This window comes from Montipora capricornis, chromosome 13 (assembly GCF_036669925.1).
Source record: "Montipora capricornis isolate CH-2021 chromosome 13, ASM3666992v2, whole genome shotgun sequence".
NCBI lineage: Eukaryota > Metazoa > Cnidaria > Anthozoa > Scleractinia > Acroporidae > Montipora > Montipora capricornis.
In genome coordinates this window covers 32,525,128-32,543,400 of record NC_090895.1, presented here as the reverse complement: position 1 = coordinate 32,543,400, position 18,273 = coordinate 32,525,128, and the positions used below count along the sequence as shown (strand labels likewise).

At 37.6% G+C, this 18,273-nt stretch overlaps 3 protein-coding genes across 4 annotated transcripts; 1 reads left to right on the top strand and 2 right to left on the bottom strand.

Annotated features, from left to right (window-relative positions):
* Positions 1–2,447, bottom strand: LOC138029052 (WD repeat-containing protein 53-like). The gene is made up of 2 exons (XM_068876729.1): positions 1,734–2,447; positions 1–394 (listed from the first exon to the last, which is right to left on the bottom strand). Exons 1-2 carry the CDS (start codon positions 2,380–2,382, stop codon positions 39–41), a joined length of 1,005 nt encoding a protein of 334 aa, XP_068732830.1. The 5' UTR covers positions 2,383–2,447; the 3' UTR covers positions 1–38.
* Positions 2,448–2,501: 54 nt separating this feature from the next.
* On the top strand, positions 2,502–5,995 carry LOC138029051 (RNA-binding motif protein, X-linked 2-like). Of its 2 annotated transcripts, none has more exons than XM_068876727.1 (5): positions 2,502–2,627; positions 2,722–2,828; positions 3,682–3,733; positions 3,921–4,050; positions 4,166–5,995. In XM_068876727.1, the coding sequence occupies exons 1-5, from the start codon at positions 2,614–2,616 to the stop codon at positions 4,865–4,867; spliced, it is 1,005 nt and encodes a 334-aa protein (XP_068732828.1). In that variant the 5' UTR covers positions 2,502–2,613; the 3' UTR covers positions 4,868–5,995. The 2 variants fall into 2 exon arrangements, with proteins under 2 accessions (XP_068732828.1, XP_068732829.1); XM_068876728.1 differs by having other exon boundaries at positions 2,513–2,627; positions 3,666–3,733.
* Positions 4,876–16,774, bottom strand: LOC138029050 (integral membrane protein GPR180-like). Its single transcript, XM_068876726.1, has 10 exons — positions 16,520–16,774; positions 15,405–15,536; positions 13,639–13,833; positions 13,406–13,512; positions 13,229–13,302; positions 10,624–10,673; positions 9,197–9,342; positions 8,547–8,687; positions 7,893–7,970; positions 4,876–6,211 (listed from the first exon to the last, which is right to left on the bottom strand). The coding sequence occupies exons 1-10, from the start codon at positions 16,656–16,658 to the stop codon at positions 6,008–6,010; spliced, it is 1,266 nt and encodes a 421-aa protein (XP_068732827.1). The 5' UTR covers positions 16,659–16,774; the 3' UTR covers positions 4,876–6,007.
* Positions 16,775–18,273: the final 1,499 nt, after the last annotated feature.

The window sequence follows — 18,273 nt, the reverse complement described above, 5'->3', positions numbered from 1 at the left end:
TAGTCTCAAAGAAGACTTTATTAGCATCTTCCTTAAAATCATAATACATGATACACAGAGATCTCGTTAGTCTGGTCAGCAACAAAAACCTTCTCTGTGAGTTTACTAGATGTAATCCAGTTAGGTTTTGAAGCATGTTCCACTTCGGTAACAACACATGCAGTAGTCACCTCCTTTTTGTGCCTGTTCGCTGAGCCAGACGTTCCACCACACATGCCTGGACTCAAGTTCCACAAAACAATCTTGCACTCATTGCCAGCAGAGACTAAGGAATCATTTTGATTAAATTTAGGAAAGTGGACCTGAGATACACTGGAGGTGTGCTTTTTGAGGCACTGATCAGGACTGAATTTCTTCTTACCCTCAAATCTGAAGAGCTGAACATCACCATTGCCTGTACAAAGAAAAGGAGGCACAGCCAGTTTCTAACAAAAATTGCACAATGGTCAGTTATTGTGGATTGTCCATGGTAAGAACCTGAACTGGCTTTTCCATTCCATGCTGATGAGGTAGAATGATTTCATTTCGAGCAATTTGGGAAGTGGGTTGCCACTTCTGTTTTGGCCTGTCCAGCCACACCTCAACCTGCACCCAAATTACTGCCCAGAGTTTACCTTCATAAACTTCTGAGACTGACCCCAATACACCCACAAGATCTGAACTGTTTAGACCTACAAATAAATAAACTGCTGTGATACTTCACTAGGACAGTGGGCAATCAATTTACGTTCCAGCTAGAACGCATGTAGCCCACAAGGCCAGTCCTTCTTTCTCCCTCCAATGTTGCAATGTTGAACCTGAGCCTGATATTTCATCTGAGTCATCACAAGTCAACATTGAAGATGCAAAGGGGAGGGGGGGGGGGGGGAGGTTAGTATATAATATTGGACACCAGAGCAGCAGCATCGGGGTGTGTCAATTCAAATTGGTAACCTAGAAAATTTAAGTCCCCAGAGTGGATTGAGTTGTTTACAAACATCGCCCCCCCCCCCCCTCCCCCACTTTTTTTCCCTATGGTGTTGTTTCTCCTAAACCTCCCCCTCCCACTCTCCCTCCTCCTCTCACAATTCCATGATCCATACCAAAACCTAGCCCCCTTCCCCCCCACTCTCCACGGTCGCTGTGGTTAATACCGGTATGTTTTGGCACCTATCTCAGATGGATTGCAGAAAACCTGGCCACTTAATATTTGCATATGAACCGCATCTATAATTTGTTATATACTGAGACTTTCACTCAACAAAACAAGTACTTTGATTGCTTGATTCTTGGTCATGTGCCCCTGATCAAATTCAAATGTATCCCGACCAGGATACAATTCTGCAGTTGTTGCCTGCTCCGGATGTTTTGCTGCGATTGTTGAAGGAAAAGTCTAAATAGATAACAAAGCACTTAATATCTAATCCCTCAGGAAACTAGTTAGTTCTGTTTTCCCACAAAGTCTGATGTTTTCTTCCACTTCTTCCTGGGGAAACATCAGAACTCTTGGCAAAACAAAACTGTTCCCTTGGGACCAATTACATTGAGTGTATATTGTTACATGCCTTGTTCTTCAAAGGATGCTGCTACAAGAATGCAATAGTGGCTGGGTCTTCTGCAATCACTCCCCCATCCCCGTAATCAAAATCTTTATCCCTTAGCTAATAGCGTGATGTTTTTTTTCTAATTAACTAGTTAACTTTTGACAATTGCAATGATTTGTTGCAATTGTTGAGGTTTTTTTTTTTAATTACCTAATCCAGCTGCAAACTTTCTTCCATTTCCCATCATATGAATTGAGTGCACAAAGGGTGGGTTTACTAGGTAAATCCCTTCATTGTTCTGGCCTCCAAGCTCCTGGACATTTTGCTCCCGACGTACCCGGCCAGAGGAGAAATCCCAGCTGACAACCTTGAAATCCATCCCTCCGGATACCACCTCCCAGGGGCAGTTTGGTCTAAACTGCACCGTTGAACAAATGTTATCATGTTTATTCTTTAGAGTCTTGAACAATCGTCCTGTCTCTAATTGGATTACTTTTATCTCACCACCATCATCACAACATGCAAGATATTCTCCTTTGTCGTTTATGGTGATTTGGTTTACTTCGTCCTCGTTGAATTCGAACTCGCACAGGGTAGAAGACAGGTTTCTTAGATCGTAGCCGAACACTTTGTTCCCGCATGAAGCATATAGGTGTTTTGGATTTTTTACACAAAAACAGATACTGTTTACTTCTTTGGAGTCATCAACTTGTGAATATGACACTTTAGTTTGCGATGAACCGTCTTTATCCCAAACACAAAGTTCTTCTTCACCGCCTGACGCTAAAATACCTTCACTGTTAACATCTAGTGATAACACAGAAGACTTATGACCTCCGATCCAAAGGCTCTTTTGCATATTGGAGATAATAAAGTTCGAGTACAAGACATCTACAATATGAGTTTTAATCGGTATTTTTAAAGCATGATCTATATATGGTCATCATTGCCTTAATTAGCAGTCAATTGCGTTCGCAAAGATTGATGGTCACTGACCTCGTGTACAGCCATTTTGTTTGTTTTCTTCCAAGAAAAGTTTAATAAGCTTCAAAAACATAGTGTTTTCTGCGTTTTATGGGGACATTCGAAGATGAATCCTTTAACGTAAGTATTATGTGACTTCTATCAATATTCATAATGGTAGACTTGCACCCTCTAAATGTAAGAATTTAAGCTGTGAACATATTGATGTTTGTAGAAATGTCAAAAACATTCAGAAGTTGAATGAACGTATTCTGGAGTTGGGAGTGGAAGACAGCCAGGCTTGGCACAAGCAGTACAAAGATAGTGCGTACATCTTCATTGGTGAGACTAAGTAAATTAACCTTAACTTTGATGTCTCTGGGCCACCTTCAGCTTTGCATTGTATCTCTATGTGAGAAATTTGGTAAATTAGCTACGAGCCTGAGGCTAATTTACCCTTATTAACGTTTGCTAAAAACCAAATATTTCGTGATTGGATCCCCACCAACGCAACACCAACATTTTTTTAGAAACTAGCTTTATATCTCTATGGAAAAGGATGACATGGAGGGTGTAAATTACAGGTTGCAGGCCATTATTTCACCATAGCTAAAAGATCACAAACCTTTACTAATGCTAACATTACATGTAGGCCTAAACACTGTGCCTTAGATAATGTTTAAGCATAAGGTTCCCATTTTTGTAAAGGTTTGGGTTATTTCATACCCGCAGTTCATATATGATCCATTTCATATATCATTTCATCATTGAAGGTTTTCAGTTCAATTTGTGACCCCTACAAGCCAGTTTACTCCCTCTGAAAGCAATGGTCTTGTTTGTAAGCCATACCCGCGATTTTTGGCCCAAAACGTAAGCAAAAAGGTGCGGCTTATACACAAATCTTTACGGTGCTTATATATAAAGGGAAACTTGTGTTACGAAATTTAAAAAAAAAAAGTGTGGCTGTACTGTTTTTGCTTTGTTTTATTTTGTATTTTAGGGCAATTTCCAAGTATAAGCCCCGCAGGGGGGAAGGGTATATTCGGAGGGGGATTTAACAGAGGGTTTTTTGCATTATGAGATTTGGGGTTTATATTTGGTGGGGGTTATACATGGATGGGCTTACTTTTGGAATTTTATGGTAAACAAATTCAAAAATTCAATAATTTTATCAGTCAGTTCTCTCTTTATTCAGGTGGTTTGCCCTATGGTCTCACTGAAGGTGACATCTTGTGTGTGTTTTCTCAGTAAGTTTTCTATTGCATGTCTTCCTTGAATGTAATGCATACCTCAAATCTACCAAGGCCTGCTTTTATTTTGGGCAGTTAACTTTTTTGATTTTTTCACAAAATATTTAACCATGTTTTTTTAGTTTGCTTATAAGGTTGTGATTGTAAAACCAAAAATAATGTAACAGTGCTCTTACATCAACAGATATGGTGAAATAGTGAATGTAAATCTGGTCAGAGACAAGAAAACTGGTAAAACGAAAGGATTTTGCTTCTTGTGTTATGAAGATCAGCGTAGCACTATTTTGGCTGTAGACAACTTCAATGGAATAAAGGTTGGCATTTTGATCAAAATTTCTTCACTTCATCAAGGGTCCCTTTCAGTAAGATTTTTGTTTTCCATGGTGAGAAAGGTTTTTTTAATGTGCTTTGTCATGTTTATTTTTGAAGCTTGGTGGTAGAACAATAAGGGTTGATCACTGTTCTAATTACCGACGGCCAAAAAGTGACGAGAAAGATGAGCATGGGAACTATAAAGACATCATTGAAGAAGGGTGTGCCCCTAAAACACCCCCACCCTCAGGGGATGAAGAGGATAACTTAGAGCTTGTTAGGAAAAGAAAGCAAGAAAAGAAGGAAAAGAAAAAAAAGAAAAGCAAGGAGAAATCAGAAAACAAGAAAAGAAAGATGGAAAGCTCAAGTGAAGAGGAATATGAGAAAGAGAAACTGATTAAAATTAAACTTGAACAGAAGGAGCGAGTGGAAAATAAGACTGGAGATAAAGACAGAGATAAAGGACATTCAAGAGGAGATCACCGTGATCATGAATTTGGGAAAATTACCAAGAGAGATGGAGATGGAGATGCGATTTGTCATTCAAGGAGTGACAAGCATAGAGACCTTAAATACAAATCTAGTGAAGATTTTCATAAGTCTGTTAAACCATACAGGGATAACAATAGATTTGAAGCTAATAAACTCAGAAAGCGAACGGGTAATGCGTATGATACACCACATGATGAAAGAGACTTGCTCTTTGATGACAGAAGGCACAGGAGTGATAAACAAAGAGACCATAGAGTAAACGAAGAAAGATCTTTTGAAAAACACAGTAGAAGTCATTACAGTGACCACAGAGATAGAAGAACTTAGCTTTTCCATTTTTTGTCTAATCAAAGCTACTTCTTTATTGAGAAAAGTTAACCTTTCCTTAGAACAACATGCAACACTCTTTTACCAAAGGAAAAATTTTTATTGATGCAAAATGTATACCTACATTACACTAAGCAAGCCTCAATCACTTCAAATTTGAAAATTCAAACTGAAAACAGTTTCTTGCACAAGAGCAATAAAAGTCAACTCAACATTCAAGCATTAAGCAATGTAATCTCACCATTGTTTCCTCTTTCTTTTTATTACACTCTTTATTTATATTCCTAATGGTAGTGTCTCTGTGAAATTGCATTTCTTTTGTCTTAGCCAAATGCTCAAATGCAACATGCATGCTTAATTAGAATGACCTGAAGAGCAGCTTTGTTGAGCACTTGCAAGACATGCCATGTATGACCCCACCATACATTGAATACTAAGGTTGACTTTTGAGATTAAATATCAATTTAGGCCTAATAGACCAATTTCGATATATTGTTATTCAGTCAGAAACAAAAGGCACCATCTCGAGGCTCTGGGGAATAAACTCATACAAATCCTTATATTTATTCCCCAGAGCCTCGAGATGATGCCTTTTGTTTCGGACTGAATTTTAATATATCGAAATTGGTCTATTTGGCCTAAAAAAAGTTATTGCCCCCAGGAGCAAGGCCTAAAACGATATCTAATCTCAAATTCAACCTTTGTCAATGTATGGTGAGGTCATACGTGGTGATTTGGTGTTTTATGGTTTAGAAATGCCTGATTAATACAAAACCCAAGCTTCAATTTTGTCTGACAAAAGAAAGCCTTAACCTTGTGATTTTTTGCTGAAGGCAAGGAAAAGTCTAGTCACTTTTTCTGATTAGAAAACAGACTGCAGTAATTGCAGTTAACTTTTTCAACTTTCCAGTTATCCAGAGCTTTCAACAACTGGCCCAGCTCCATAGTATTTTAGTCTTGGTTTGTACCAACCTTGCCTTCAAGAAATTTTGAAGGATTCCATTTAAATAGACTAAAATCCCTCATTGTCAATACAATTTTTGAGGAAATAATATTGTAATAAATGTTTTTTTTTTATATTTTTCCTAGCTTTGTTTTCAAAATATTAAATTGAATTCACTGAAATAAGTATTTTGATGTTCAATTTACAGCAATATGCTTATGTATTCTTACAGCTCTTCTCTCAGAATTATAATTCTTGGTTCCATATCCTCTGTCCATGCGAAGAGGAAGGGTACTGGTTGCAAGGGAAGATACTTCCCAGTATAAACTTCTTGATAAGAAGAGTTTGTATAATAATAGAATTGATACAGACTGAGCAGTCAACAAACTCCATGTAACAACCTAAAATGGTGAAAAATAAGTTTGTACCTAATATCAGGTTTTATTTTAGGCAAAGGCAGTGTTCTAAAAGTTATTGTAAAGACAAGTGGAAGTTCAGTTTATTCTGAACTGATTTGAAGGATAACATAAAGCCTGTCAGATGCACCAGGCTCTCTGTGCCCCTTACACAAGTGATTTGGAAACCTAAAACCAAATCCTCTTTTTTGTAATGTGCGGATGGAACCCAATAAATTATTGTTCCAGCCATTGTTCAACACTGGTCTTAAGGAATTCAATGGTATTTTTGCCCGGTTTATGAATATGCAGGAAAGAGGGGATATTTCCTGGCCGCGTGGCGATTTGAAATTTCTCTTAGAGTGTTGAAAAATATTTCACGAGTAAGCGCAGCCAAATATTTTTCAAACACCAATGAAATACTAAATCATTTCACAAAAGGCATCGAAAGGTGCATTTTATATGTAACCATAGCAACAGTGATCTTTTCAGGTGTGAAGATACCATGTTTTCGCATAAAAGCTCACTTGGTATTTCATTGGTGTTTATATAATAAAAGCACATCTTAGCAAGTGCTATTTAAATCCAAAAAGAAAATTGGGGGTACAAACACATTTTCAAAAATAAGAAATCAACAATATTTGTATAATCTTTACAGTGCTACCTGCCTTACCATGGCCACCTAACAGAGTTTTTTTGCAAATTATCTGCTAAATCAGAGTGTGTGAATTCCTCATGCAAGGTTCGCACGGTTGTAAGTTGAACACGGGTTAAGCATGGGTTGTTGAGTTGACGTATTTACATGTACTTGTCAAATGGGAAAGTTGCATGTAAAATTCAAAGCAATGTATGGTGTCCTTTTTCAGATTGAAACTTAGTTATCTCTGTAAAATGCAAGGTTACCCCCAACTTTCTTTTTGGATACCAAGAGTACTTGCTGAGTTCTGTTTTCACTGCACAGATGTATCCTTGTATTAAAGAGCACCAACAATAGTAGGCACCATAAGCACCATAAGGATGTAAAGGTTAAGGAATTTGAGAGAATTTGGCATTACTTTGGTCAGTTTCCAACTTTTGTAAAGCAATGACCCTAAATATGACGTCATCATGCCACGGCGATGGTCATGTGACCCATAAAAGAAAACTCCAAATTTGTCTACATGCTACACAATTTGGGTATTTCATCAGTGATTTGATAATTTGTATTCATTTTTGAATCCAGCTAAGCATGTTTTCCTTTTTATTTTGAAAAAATGTTATTTTTAAAGAGAAACGATACTGGCATACCCATAACATTTTCAAAAAAGATGATTTGAAATAATCAATGCTTAGCTATATTCTGTATTTGGGGGTGAAATGTGCCATATAAAAAAAATTAATGCAAAGACTGCTGGGAATTTAGCTTTTTCTCAAACAAGAAGTCAGTTCGTTTATGCGTGCGTAGTTGATCTGAGAACAAGCGCGAGGAAAAACCTTTGATGAAAACAACAGTTCATGCGGTGATTGGGTTTTCTGGTCAGCTCACGACATGTAAACGTCAGTCATCAGAAGTAACATTTCACTTCCTTAGCAACGCACAAAAAATCCATCTGTGGGCCTGTACTGCATGTTCCTTTACTACAGAAATGAACCACATTGTACAATGTGAACAAGATGGGATAAACACAAAATACAGTATTCCTCTTACCTTAAATCTGTTGTGGACAGGTAGCAAAAAGGAAATAATAGCTAAAGCTGGGTATGCTAAAATCCATGATAAAGAGCACTGAGAAAGAAAGAAACATGTTATTTAAACTTACTTAAGATCAGTGTCATTTTCGTAAAATGTAATAATGCCAGTAAATACAGAATTGATAGATTTCATTTCATTGTGGATGCAATGTTAAAAAAGTCCATTTTACAGTTATTTGCTCAGTGATGTAGCTTATGAATGATTGTGAGGCTGTCTGTGTGCTTGTATTGATACAGACCTCACTGCTTTTATCATGTAAATTGTGTGGTATTATTCTAATTAGTCCACATTAACGTTATGGAAAAACAAAGGATTGTATCAAAGCAGGGTAACTGACAACCTCGCTTCCATTCTGAGGCCAGGTAACTTAGCTACAACGGTAAAATGGGCTATTATCAAAAAAGATCTACCCACATTCCACTTTTTTTACAACACTTAACCGTAAAAAAATTTAAAAGAATGCAGCCCTCTTTTCCTTATTTGGTGGGGAGAGTAATAAGTATTTATCATTAGTAACAACAACTTGTGATGTATAGTAGACTGGCATGTTGTTTTTACTGCTATATCTTTTTTAGGATGATGTTTTAAATATGTAGAAACTTACAATACCTTAGCAAATTTTATGTAGAATTCTTTACGCAGTGTGCTTCTCTCCTCTGTGATTTTCCTACTAATATTAAGGCCAAAGGCTCCTGCCACAACAATTTTAATGAGAAAAACAAGACCTGTCCCCCAGAATGAAAATATAACCTACAATGACAAACAACTGAAATAGTCAAAACCCTGACAAAGCATGACAATCGAGTGAAACACTTCTTCAATGTAAGGTTGCACAGCCTGTTAAAATGTGTGTGCATTGCATAGAGACCATTGTACTAGGAGAGCAATAATTTGTAACTGAGTTGTATTTGACATTTCACCTGTAAATGATCAAAAGCCATTCAGGGATGGTGGAGAGATGCAAGCACTCGCGCCGCCTCCCACCCAGTTTGATTCCTAGACTTGACATCACTTGCGGGTTGAGTTTGTTGGTGCTCTACTCTGTTAAGAGAGGCTTTTCTTCAGTTTTCCCCTCCCCTTAAAAACCCACCTACGATTTGATATGACTTGATTTCTGTACAGTCATTAGTGTCCCAGTGGTAAATTATTCAATACCGTCACCACTCAAGTAAAGGTCATTTTAATTATTATTATTATTATTATTATTATTATTATTATTATTATTATTATTATTATTATTAGGGTTTCATTAAACACACCTCAAGCACTGAAACTGCTATCACAGAAACACTGATTTGCTTCATCTGTTGTGGATCTAATGTTGCAAAAGATGAACTTAGCGTCCACCCTGTTGACAGCTTAGCCATCAACATTAGCATCTGGTATTCTGCTATGCCATCTGACACTGTATTGAAATAAGACACTTGCCAAATTACCATTACAGTAATTTCTAATTAAATTGTGAACAAGACTAAAATACAGTAAAACCTCTATTAAGCAGTCCCCCTATTCGGCGGACACTTAATCGGGTTGTAAGAATGGTGCCTTATATTTCTCTTAAAGGGGCTAGGTCACGCAATTTTAGGCAATTTCAGCACTGATCGAGTGGTCATAGAATTAACTAAAACATCAAAATAACTGTTCAAAACTATAGAAGTACTCTAACAAAACACAGGGAAGCCAAGAAGGGACATGGATGAACAAAACTGGAGAGAATTGAAATTGATTGAATTTGGGAAAATTTGAAAACATCGGCCCACCTTTCAAATTTATATGAGTCTATATCAAAATGTCATTTACACAGCTGGAAAATCATTCTCAGTTGTTATGTGGCCATGATTTTGCAAATGAAAGACTCTTGCTCAGCCAAATTGACGTTTAGAGCTCATAATTAGCAAAATTAAACAAAATTACCTAAAAGAGTGTGACCTAGCCCCTTTAATGTCACTGTTCCTTGGTATCAACATAATTAGCTTTTAAATGTATAACGCAAGGCACAATTATAGAAGGAGGTAACAGACGTATTTGCATTTTTTGAGGGAAACACTGCCTTGCGGCTGTGAAATTCATGATTTCTTGGGAAAGTGCAAAATATATGTAGAGTATTATTAGCCTCCTTGCAGCCGTTTTTTGGGGAGGGAGAATGGGACCGACACAAAAAACAGCTGCCAGGAGGCTATATACATCGTTGCTGTTTTGAAAACTGAGAAAGATTACAGATACATTTATGTTGACCTTGAATTTAAACTCAGGATGAGCTGTTTAATAATCTGCAATTATGTTGTTTTCATAGGATAAAAACTGTTAAATGTGCTAATCATTAACAAATATGTGATTTGTGCAGACGTCTATTAAGCACTTGGAGACTAATCTGAATCACATTTAATACATTCACATAGCAGTTTTCAAATGACTGTCGAAAGTAATTGCACAAATGCAATAATTGCTACACTTAGTGATTCGTTTAAAAATCTTGTGCCAATTGAAGGAAAACCAAAACCAATCACGACTTGCATGCACGATTCTTCTTGCGCACTGAGCAAGTTACATGGAATTGCTACGAATTTGGATTGGTTCATTGCGCCGTTTGCACCTGCTGTGATTGGTCGAAATAATTGTTATTACTTTGGTATTTCCTTTATAACACTCAATTGAAAAGTGCTTGATCTCCACTGAGCCCAATTACCTATTGACAGCTTGAAAAGAAAGGGATAGCCCTCACCATTCTTGGAATATCTGCGTGCCAAAGAAATGCAGTCGTTAGAAAAATTAAGTTTTCAGATTGTGAAAATGTTTAAGAAACACTAACTTCCCTTAAGGACGGTACCTACCAATTAAAGATACTTTTTGCCCTGATTTATGATTATGCAGGGGATGTAGATCTTAACAAGTGTTATTGAAATCCAAAAATAAAATTGGGGGTAACCATGCATTTTTCAAAGATAATTCACGAATAATATTTGTAAAAAGCTTTAAAATACAAAGCAATGTATAGCGTTCTTTCTCAAATTGAAGCTTCATTATCTCTCAAAAATGCACGGTTACCCCCAATTTTCTTTTTGGATACCAAGACTCCTTACTAAGATCTACTTTCTAGGGATAGTTTTAAACCGTGCAAAAATATCCCTGTATTAGTAAGCATCACCGATAGGAAATCCGAGTATCTCGAGATGCGCAGAACGTACACGCAATAACAATAGTAGGCACCCTCCTTACTTTGATAAAAACTGCTGAAATTTTCTACTAAGATTCTGCAATAATATTTAACTCCTTGACTCCCGGGAGTGATTGACAGATTTTAATTACTAATGCCAGATTATTTTACTTGTCAACTGGGGGTGTTCTAATGTGCCTTAGGAGTCTTTGGGTCAATGGGCTGCTATTAAAAGTTGACAAGCTGCATGCACTCTCTATCAGCTAGTAAAAGACAGGTTTGCATCCATTATTCAGCCCTATGGTACTAAAGGGACAGTTTTGAAACCAAGTGATGGAAGACCATAAAGTTCAAAATGGGAACTTAAATAAACTGTCCAATTAAGCAAATACTCTCAAAAGTTGAATTAATTAGAAGCATTGTTTTTAGTTTTAGTTCCACATTTAAGCTGAAGAGTTGTAATAGTTGTAGGCCATGTTGCTTGTAGCATGGTGATGTGAAAACCAAAAGGTTATCATCATGACGATATTTACTGCTGGTTCATGTAAAAACCAAGCTTCGAAAAACATGGACCTGTGATCTTCGTAAATTACAACAAGAACAAGGCATGTCATTCTTTAAATAAATTAACAATAATTATTCCATGATTGCACATTGGATATGAGATGACAAATAGCCAACAAGATAGCGCTGTGACTAAAAGTGGGAGGGGGACGTGGGACTTGGGACGCGGGACTTGGACACGGGGACGTGGGGACTTGGGATTTGGAGACGAGGGGATGCGGGGACTCAGGAAGGTGGGGCGCAAGGACATCGGAACTGCGGGGATTCGAGGATGTGATAAACAAATCACACCTGACTTTTGCGCTGAATTGGTAAAATACACTTTTTGACGGTCAAGTATAAAATATTCTAATATGCTGGAGAGTTTGTCAGACCAGTAGCTGATTATTTCCAGCATCCATGGTTCCTGCTTGCCTATTTTACCATGAGAGCTCTGGGTACAGAATAGTTTTAACGCAGGGGGTCTTAAACGTCGTGGGCAGCCATGGAGTACTTTCCTGAAGTAAACATAACCATCTAAATTAGCGAGGATACAGCACGGATGTTCAAGGATTGACAAGAAAACTCAGTTACTTATCAGGTAAGTCCTCCATGGCTGCCCACGACGTTTAAGACCCCCTGCGTTAAAACTATTCTGTATCCAGAGCTCTCACGGTAAAATAGGCAAGGAGGAACCATGGACGCTGGAAATCATCAGCTACTGGTCTGACAAACTCTCCATGTTATTAGATTATAAGATAATTTTACACTTGACCGTCAAAAATTGTATTTTACCAATTCAGCGCAAAAGTCAGCTGTTATTTGTCTATCATGTCCTCGAATCCCTGTGCGTCTCCGAGTTCCAACGTCCCCGCGTCCCCACGTCCCACATTCCCGTCCCACGTCCCCGTCCCACTTTTAGTCACAGCCACAAGCTAGGGCACGTAGCGCCAAGTTGGCTAATAATTAACCAGTCTCATGCCTAATGATTGCAAATGGAATAATACCATTTTATTAAATTGTCATTAAATTCTGAACTATTTAAAGAAACGACAATGCTTTTTAAAAACATGTTTCAACAGAATCTTATGTCATCTTCAGTTTGAATTAAAAAGTACAGATTGTATATAGTGTGAGCAAAATGCTAATTAACTATAAGAACAAAAGGAAACATGACAATGTAAAATATTACAAAGACCGTTTTGATGAACTTTATCATGTCAACTCTATCATGTCAATTTCAAACTTTCTTTGTAATATTTGTTCTTATAGTTAATTAGCATTTTGCGCACACTATATATCCAACTCTGTACTTTGTAATTCAAACTAAAGATAGCAGAAGATTCTGTTGAAACATGTTTTTAAAAAATATTGTGGTGTAACATGTCTGCTACTATCCAGACCTTTTGGAAATTCTGAACTGTTTTAATTACAGAATGACATGATGTTGTCTCAGTTTTTACAATATGACGGATGCAATCAGTTTCCATATAAGGTCATTACGGTTTTATGAGCTGATAACCATGATTGAGTGAGCCAAACAGAACGCCAGATACACAATATCCAAGAATGAAAAAATGATAATTAACATTACCTGTACAAATGAATTACAACAAGAAAATGACCTGCAGCCTGATAAATCAGTGCAATAGACAGCATCTTTATCACCTGGGAAAAAGTAACAAGTACCAATTGAAATTGATACTTGAGTTGATAAAAACTTCTTATCAGAGCAAAAGGATATTGTGAATTTGGAGTCAAATAAACAAACCAGATGCATGGGTCCTCCTTTTTTAATTGTTTGCCACAGACGTTGGCCATATGCAATGGCTCCAGCAAAGTAAAGAAAACCAAGGATCTCATAAAATGAGAGTAAACCTGAGAGAAAAATGAACATTATTACTTTGTTGGAAAAATGAATGGTCAATGCTAATAACTATGAAAAATCTTTGTATAATTTGTGAATAAATTTGTAAAATTAATGGACAGAAGTTCAACATTTACCTGTTTCATCACATCCACAATGATTTGTTGGTTTCCCTTCTGAATCGGGATTTAACATTTCTATTGTAAAGGTCACATCTTCAAGAGCAGGTACACCAGAGTCACAAGTCGCAGAATCAGCGTACAACACATGCCACACCTTGGGGTCTGCCCAAGGGAAAAATTTGTTCTGCCCAGATATGGAGTCCAGTCCAACTAAAATATAATGATTATTATCATTCCTAACAAGTAAAATACTTTTTACTGGCATAGTGATGAACACCACTGAACATACCTAAATAACCCTAAATAAACCTATTTATTTTTTAATTCAGTTCTCCATTTATAAATTTACAACAGATGAAAATAAGTTCTGGATGTACACTGTTAGCTGGCAAGGGACCCCTCAGGGAAACCAAAAGGCCAACAAAACCTGGTTAGTTAGAAAATTTAATGAAAAAAGATTAAAATTGCAGAAAGAAAAAATACTTGTTGACAAGAAAAAAGAAAAAGACAAAAGGAATCAACAATAATATTTAAAAACATTTGGCTCATTCGCAATATGGAATTAAAAACTTGTGAATAAAAACGATATCAGGCTCTTAACATGTAATAATCTATATATATCTGCTGAACTAAAGAATACAGGACCTCTTATTTCTACATCACTGATTATCAATAGCATCTATTCCAGGAAGCTACTATTGATGTTAATGGTGTCACATGCCCATAAGGAAGACGATAAGTTAGTTGCAGACCACATGGTCGAGGGAAACTTTGTCCATTCAGATCATAGATAAATGGCCTACAGTGAGAGACAAAATTCCTTGGGACAGTTGAGGAAATACCACAAAAACAACATTGTTTATGTAAGAAGGAGGGGGGCATCCCATAGATTTATTGTCATAGTGCAAAATGTCCCAAGAATTTTAACCTCCATTGTAGCTTCCCTAGGCCTGGTTGTTCAAAAGCCAATTAACTTAATCCAGGATGAGCGTAAACTTTTGTTTCACGTTTTCAACTTTTTGGTTTCTTTTGCTTATTTTTGTTTTTTCAAGATTGACTTCTTCTAATATAAAGTTTTGCCAAATATCAGTGTTGAACAGCATTTAGGAGTAGAGAAATAAACTCCTTGGTTAATCTGGGGTTATCGTTAATTGGCTTTTGAACAACCGGTCCCAGGAATTCCTGTAGCTCGATTTGTTGATCATCCAACTGGTATTATGGAGGTCATTATGGAGGTATTATGGAGTTTGAATCCTGGCTAGGACTCCTATTCCCTTCACCTGTTGGCAAGCCACTAAGTTATCAATAGTTAGCAACTATTCACCGAAGTGGAGGTGGTTAGTGGTGGATATTTACCAAGCCATGAAGCAGCGAGGTAAATATCCACCACTAGCCACCGACACTGAGGTGAATAGTTGTTTTAGTATACACTAAAACAGTGAGATACCTAATATAGCACAAAAAGATGATTTGAATTCATTTATTTCCACAAAGATTGCAACATTTACCAGCGCAAATTCCACACAAATTGCTCAGAGGTGAATAGCAGTGGATATCTGGAGTTTGAGTAGCCAATCAGTGTGCACGCTCAATGCTATCCACTGTTTTGGTATATACTTATACCTATTGTTACATGCTTCCATTTCTAATTGCATGTGGTGGCCTTGTGCAGCCCTGAATTCTGCAGATTGTAAAAATGTTAAACACTCCCTTGGCTTAATTTGATGAATATGGCTATTTTTTTCCATTGAATTCTGTGATCACCCCATTGTTTCACTTACATGAGTACTGAGCCAAGTCTAGCTTGTTCTGACATTGCGATGTTTGTTCAACCTGGGTCCACTTTTCATCAAGATAGAAATACAGTATGCCAGCAGATGTTGTATTAAGCTCAAATCGAACCAGGGCATCACCTGTAATGAGATTTTTAAAGAGCACCTCACAACCTTTTTGCAGGGTAATTTGCCAAAGGCAAACAGAAGTATTTTTCAATTACATTTTTTCAGGGAGAGGGACAATATTATGGTTGCATCATGACTGGATGGGCCCTCAAACTAACTCATATGTTTTTCAGTAGTAGTGACAGTATAGGTGGGGTATTCTGGGGGTAGGGGGTGAGGGGCTGAAGGGTAAAATAGCTTAAACAACCCAAACCTTTAACCTTGGGCCTAAACATTACCTTAAGCATAGTGTTTAGGCCTAAGCTTAGCATTTTTGTAAAGAATTGGGTTGTTTCAGCTATTTTACCCTTCACCCCCTACCCCCACCCCCTAATCCCTCACCCCCTATCCACCAACCCACACCCCCGGAATAGTCATGTTGTATATGTGGTTTTCATGTCACCTCATTGCTGCCATGTTGGTGGATGAAAACAAAAGATCTCTCATTAGCTCCTTTCGTTCATCCACCAGCAATTGTACATTGCAGCATTGTTATCTGAGAGATTGGTTGTAAACCATCTATCCAAAGAAAGCCCAACTCTGAACAAAACCTCTATGTTTTCTGACAATAAGCCACTTAGGCCCCTGGCTTTGGTCTTACTGGTGTTTATACTTAGATGCAAAATTAAATTTGGAAATATACAGCACTGAGCACAAGCATCTTTACTCCGGGTTGACCAAAATTCCAGGGGCAGAGATGTAATGGATGTTATATCCTTTAAATTTTGTTAACCCATTGACTCCCGGGGGTTCCCCGGTTTAGGCCGGTTTCGGGGTCAAAGGGTTTTAAGGACCACCATGTAAGACTAAATTATAGAAATGGGCAGAAAAATAATACCTTAATTAGTTCTCAATAAACCAAACAGATTTATAATTTCATGTCCCGATGGCAATCTAGTCTCGTAATTCCCTCCATAACGCTAAAAAATAAGTGTAAGCCGAAATATTCAACTTACCGTGAAAACAAAACTTTGTTAAATACTGCCCTTGGTCCAGACGAGCCAGTTTGGAACTCAACACTCCGCGAACTGTTTTGCAATCCACCAAGATTGCAAAGTATGATAACATGACAAACAGAATGGAAAAAATATACATGGTAATGAAATTACGTAAGGCACAACTCAAAGGTATTTAATACATTTTGAATGCAGGAAACGTAGATCAAGAATTTCTTGCACATTCGTCCGCCATCTTTCCTCGCAGACTCTGCGCTTGCGCTATGCTGGTTTTGCCACGTGTAAAAATAAATGTTAATGTGGACTGGACAAGAAATTAAGTGGATAGGGGAATTAGAATGGCTATGGAATGTAAAGCGAACAAATTAGCCAGGATGAAATACCTGTCATTATCAGCTTTTTGTAGTGAAGTCATTCGATTTCAGAGAATGTGATACGGAAACAACACGGTAATGGAGGTAGGCCTCGAGCTATTGACCCTATAATAATAATAAACTTGTATAGCGACCCTGAGGCGACGCTATTTACAACACCAACTTCCCACCTCTAACTTTATCAAATTCCTCAAGGAAAAACCCAAGAAGGGTTACTTGAGGTCCTTCGTCCATAGCCCTAGCTCTTAGGTGATGGTTGTATTAAAGGCCGGGGCTTAATGGTGTGAATATTTGGTGGTATATTTACCAATTATTCCATGAGATTATTCCGCGTTGGATATGAGATGGTAATTATAACCAGTCTCATATCCAACAAGCGCGAATGGAATAATTAAACTGATACCACTAATATTCACACTATAACACCCATCACCTAAGAGCTAGGGCTATGGACGAAGGACTTCAAGTGACCCTCTTTGTATTTTTCCATCAGGCATTTGATAAAGTGTTAAATTCCTAAAACTCCAAAAGTTTAGAAAGTACGAATTACGAGGAAAAAAAGCGAACAAATCCGACCGAAATCGAAAAACTTGATGAGGATTGATGCGATGTTGTGTAAGACCTTGTGGTCAGACAGACGCAGTCTCATCACAAAAACGTTTCTTACCTTTTCGCGTACTTCTAAACGTCGGAATTGATCCAAACATTGATCCAAACATTCCATTCCATTATCTGCTTTATTCAGACAGAAAATTCGCTTTGCAGCGAAAAAAACTTTTAGCTTACTAACGCTAAGCGCAATCATTTGCCATATGAGGTCAAACTAAGGTATATGAGCTGATAATCGAGATTGAGTGAACTTTCACGAAGGTGAAAGTATTAGATGATAATGTCTTGGCCATCATTAAAAGTCATTGTATTTTTTATTTCTCTGCGTTTTAATATGGTCTCTTTTAGGATTCAAAAAAGCCTGGGCCAGGTTGGTCTCCTTTAGGAGTTTAATTTAAAATTTGCGACGAACGTCCCTCCCCTTTTTATATGGGAGTCTCCCCCCCCCCCCCCCTCCTTCCTTGGGGGAGATAGCTCATCTGGGTTAACAGGCAGCAATATCATGCAATGGCCTACCTTACGCATGATCAGGAAAGATCAATTTCTTCCATTTCCACGCCAAAAAGGCTTGACCCTTATGATACTATCCTTTGTGTCTGAGTGAGTGTAACAATAAGGTGACGTCACATCAATTGGTTTTGTGCGGGAATTAAAAAAAAATTCACCAAAATTTTTCGGAATTTGCGGTAGGAATGACAATAGTAGTGCTATATTGGCGTGCCTGATCGGAAAATTTCCCAAATTTTCGGAACGTCTTGAAAGGAACAACAA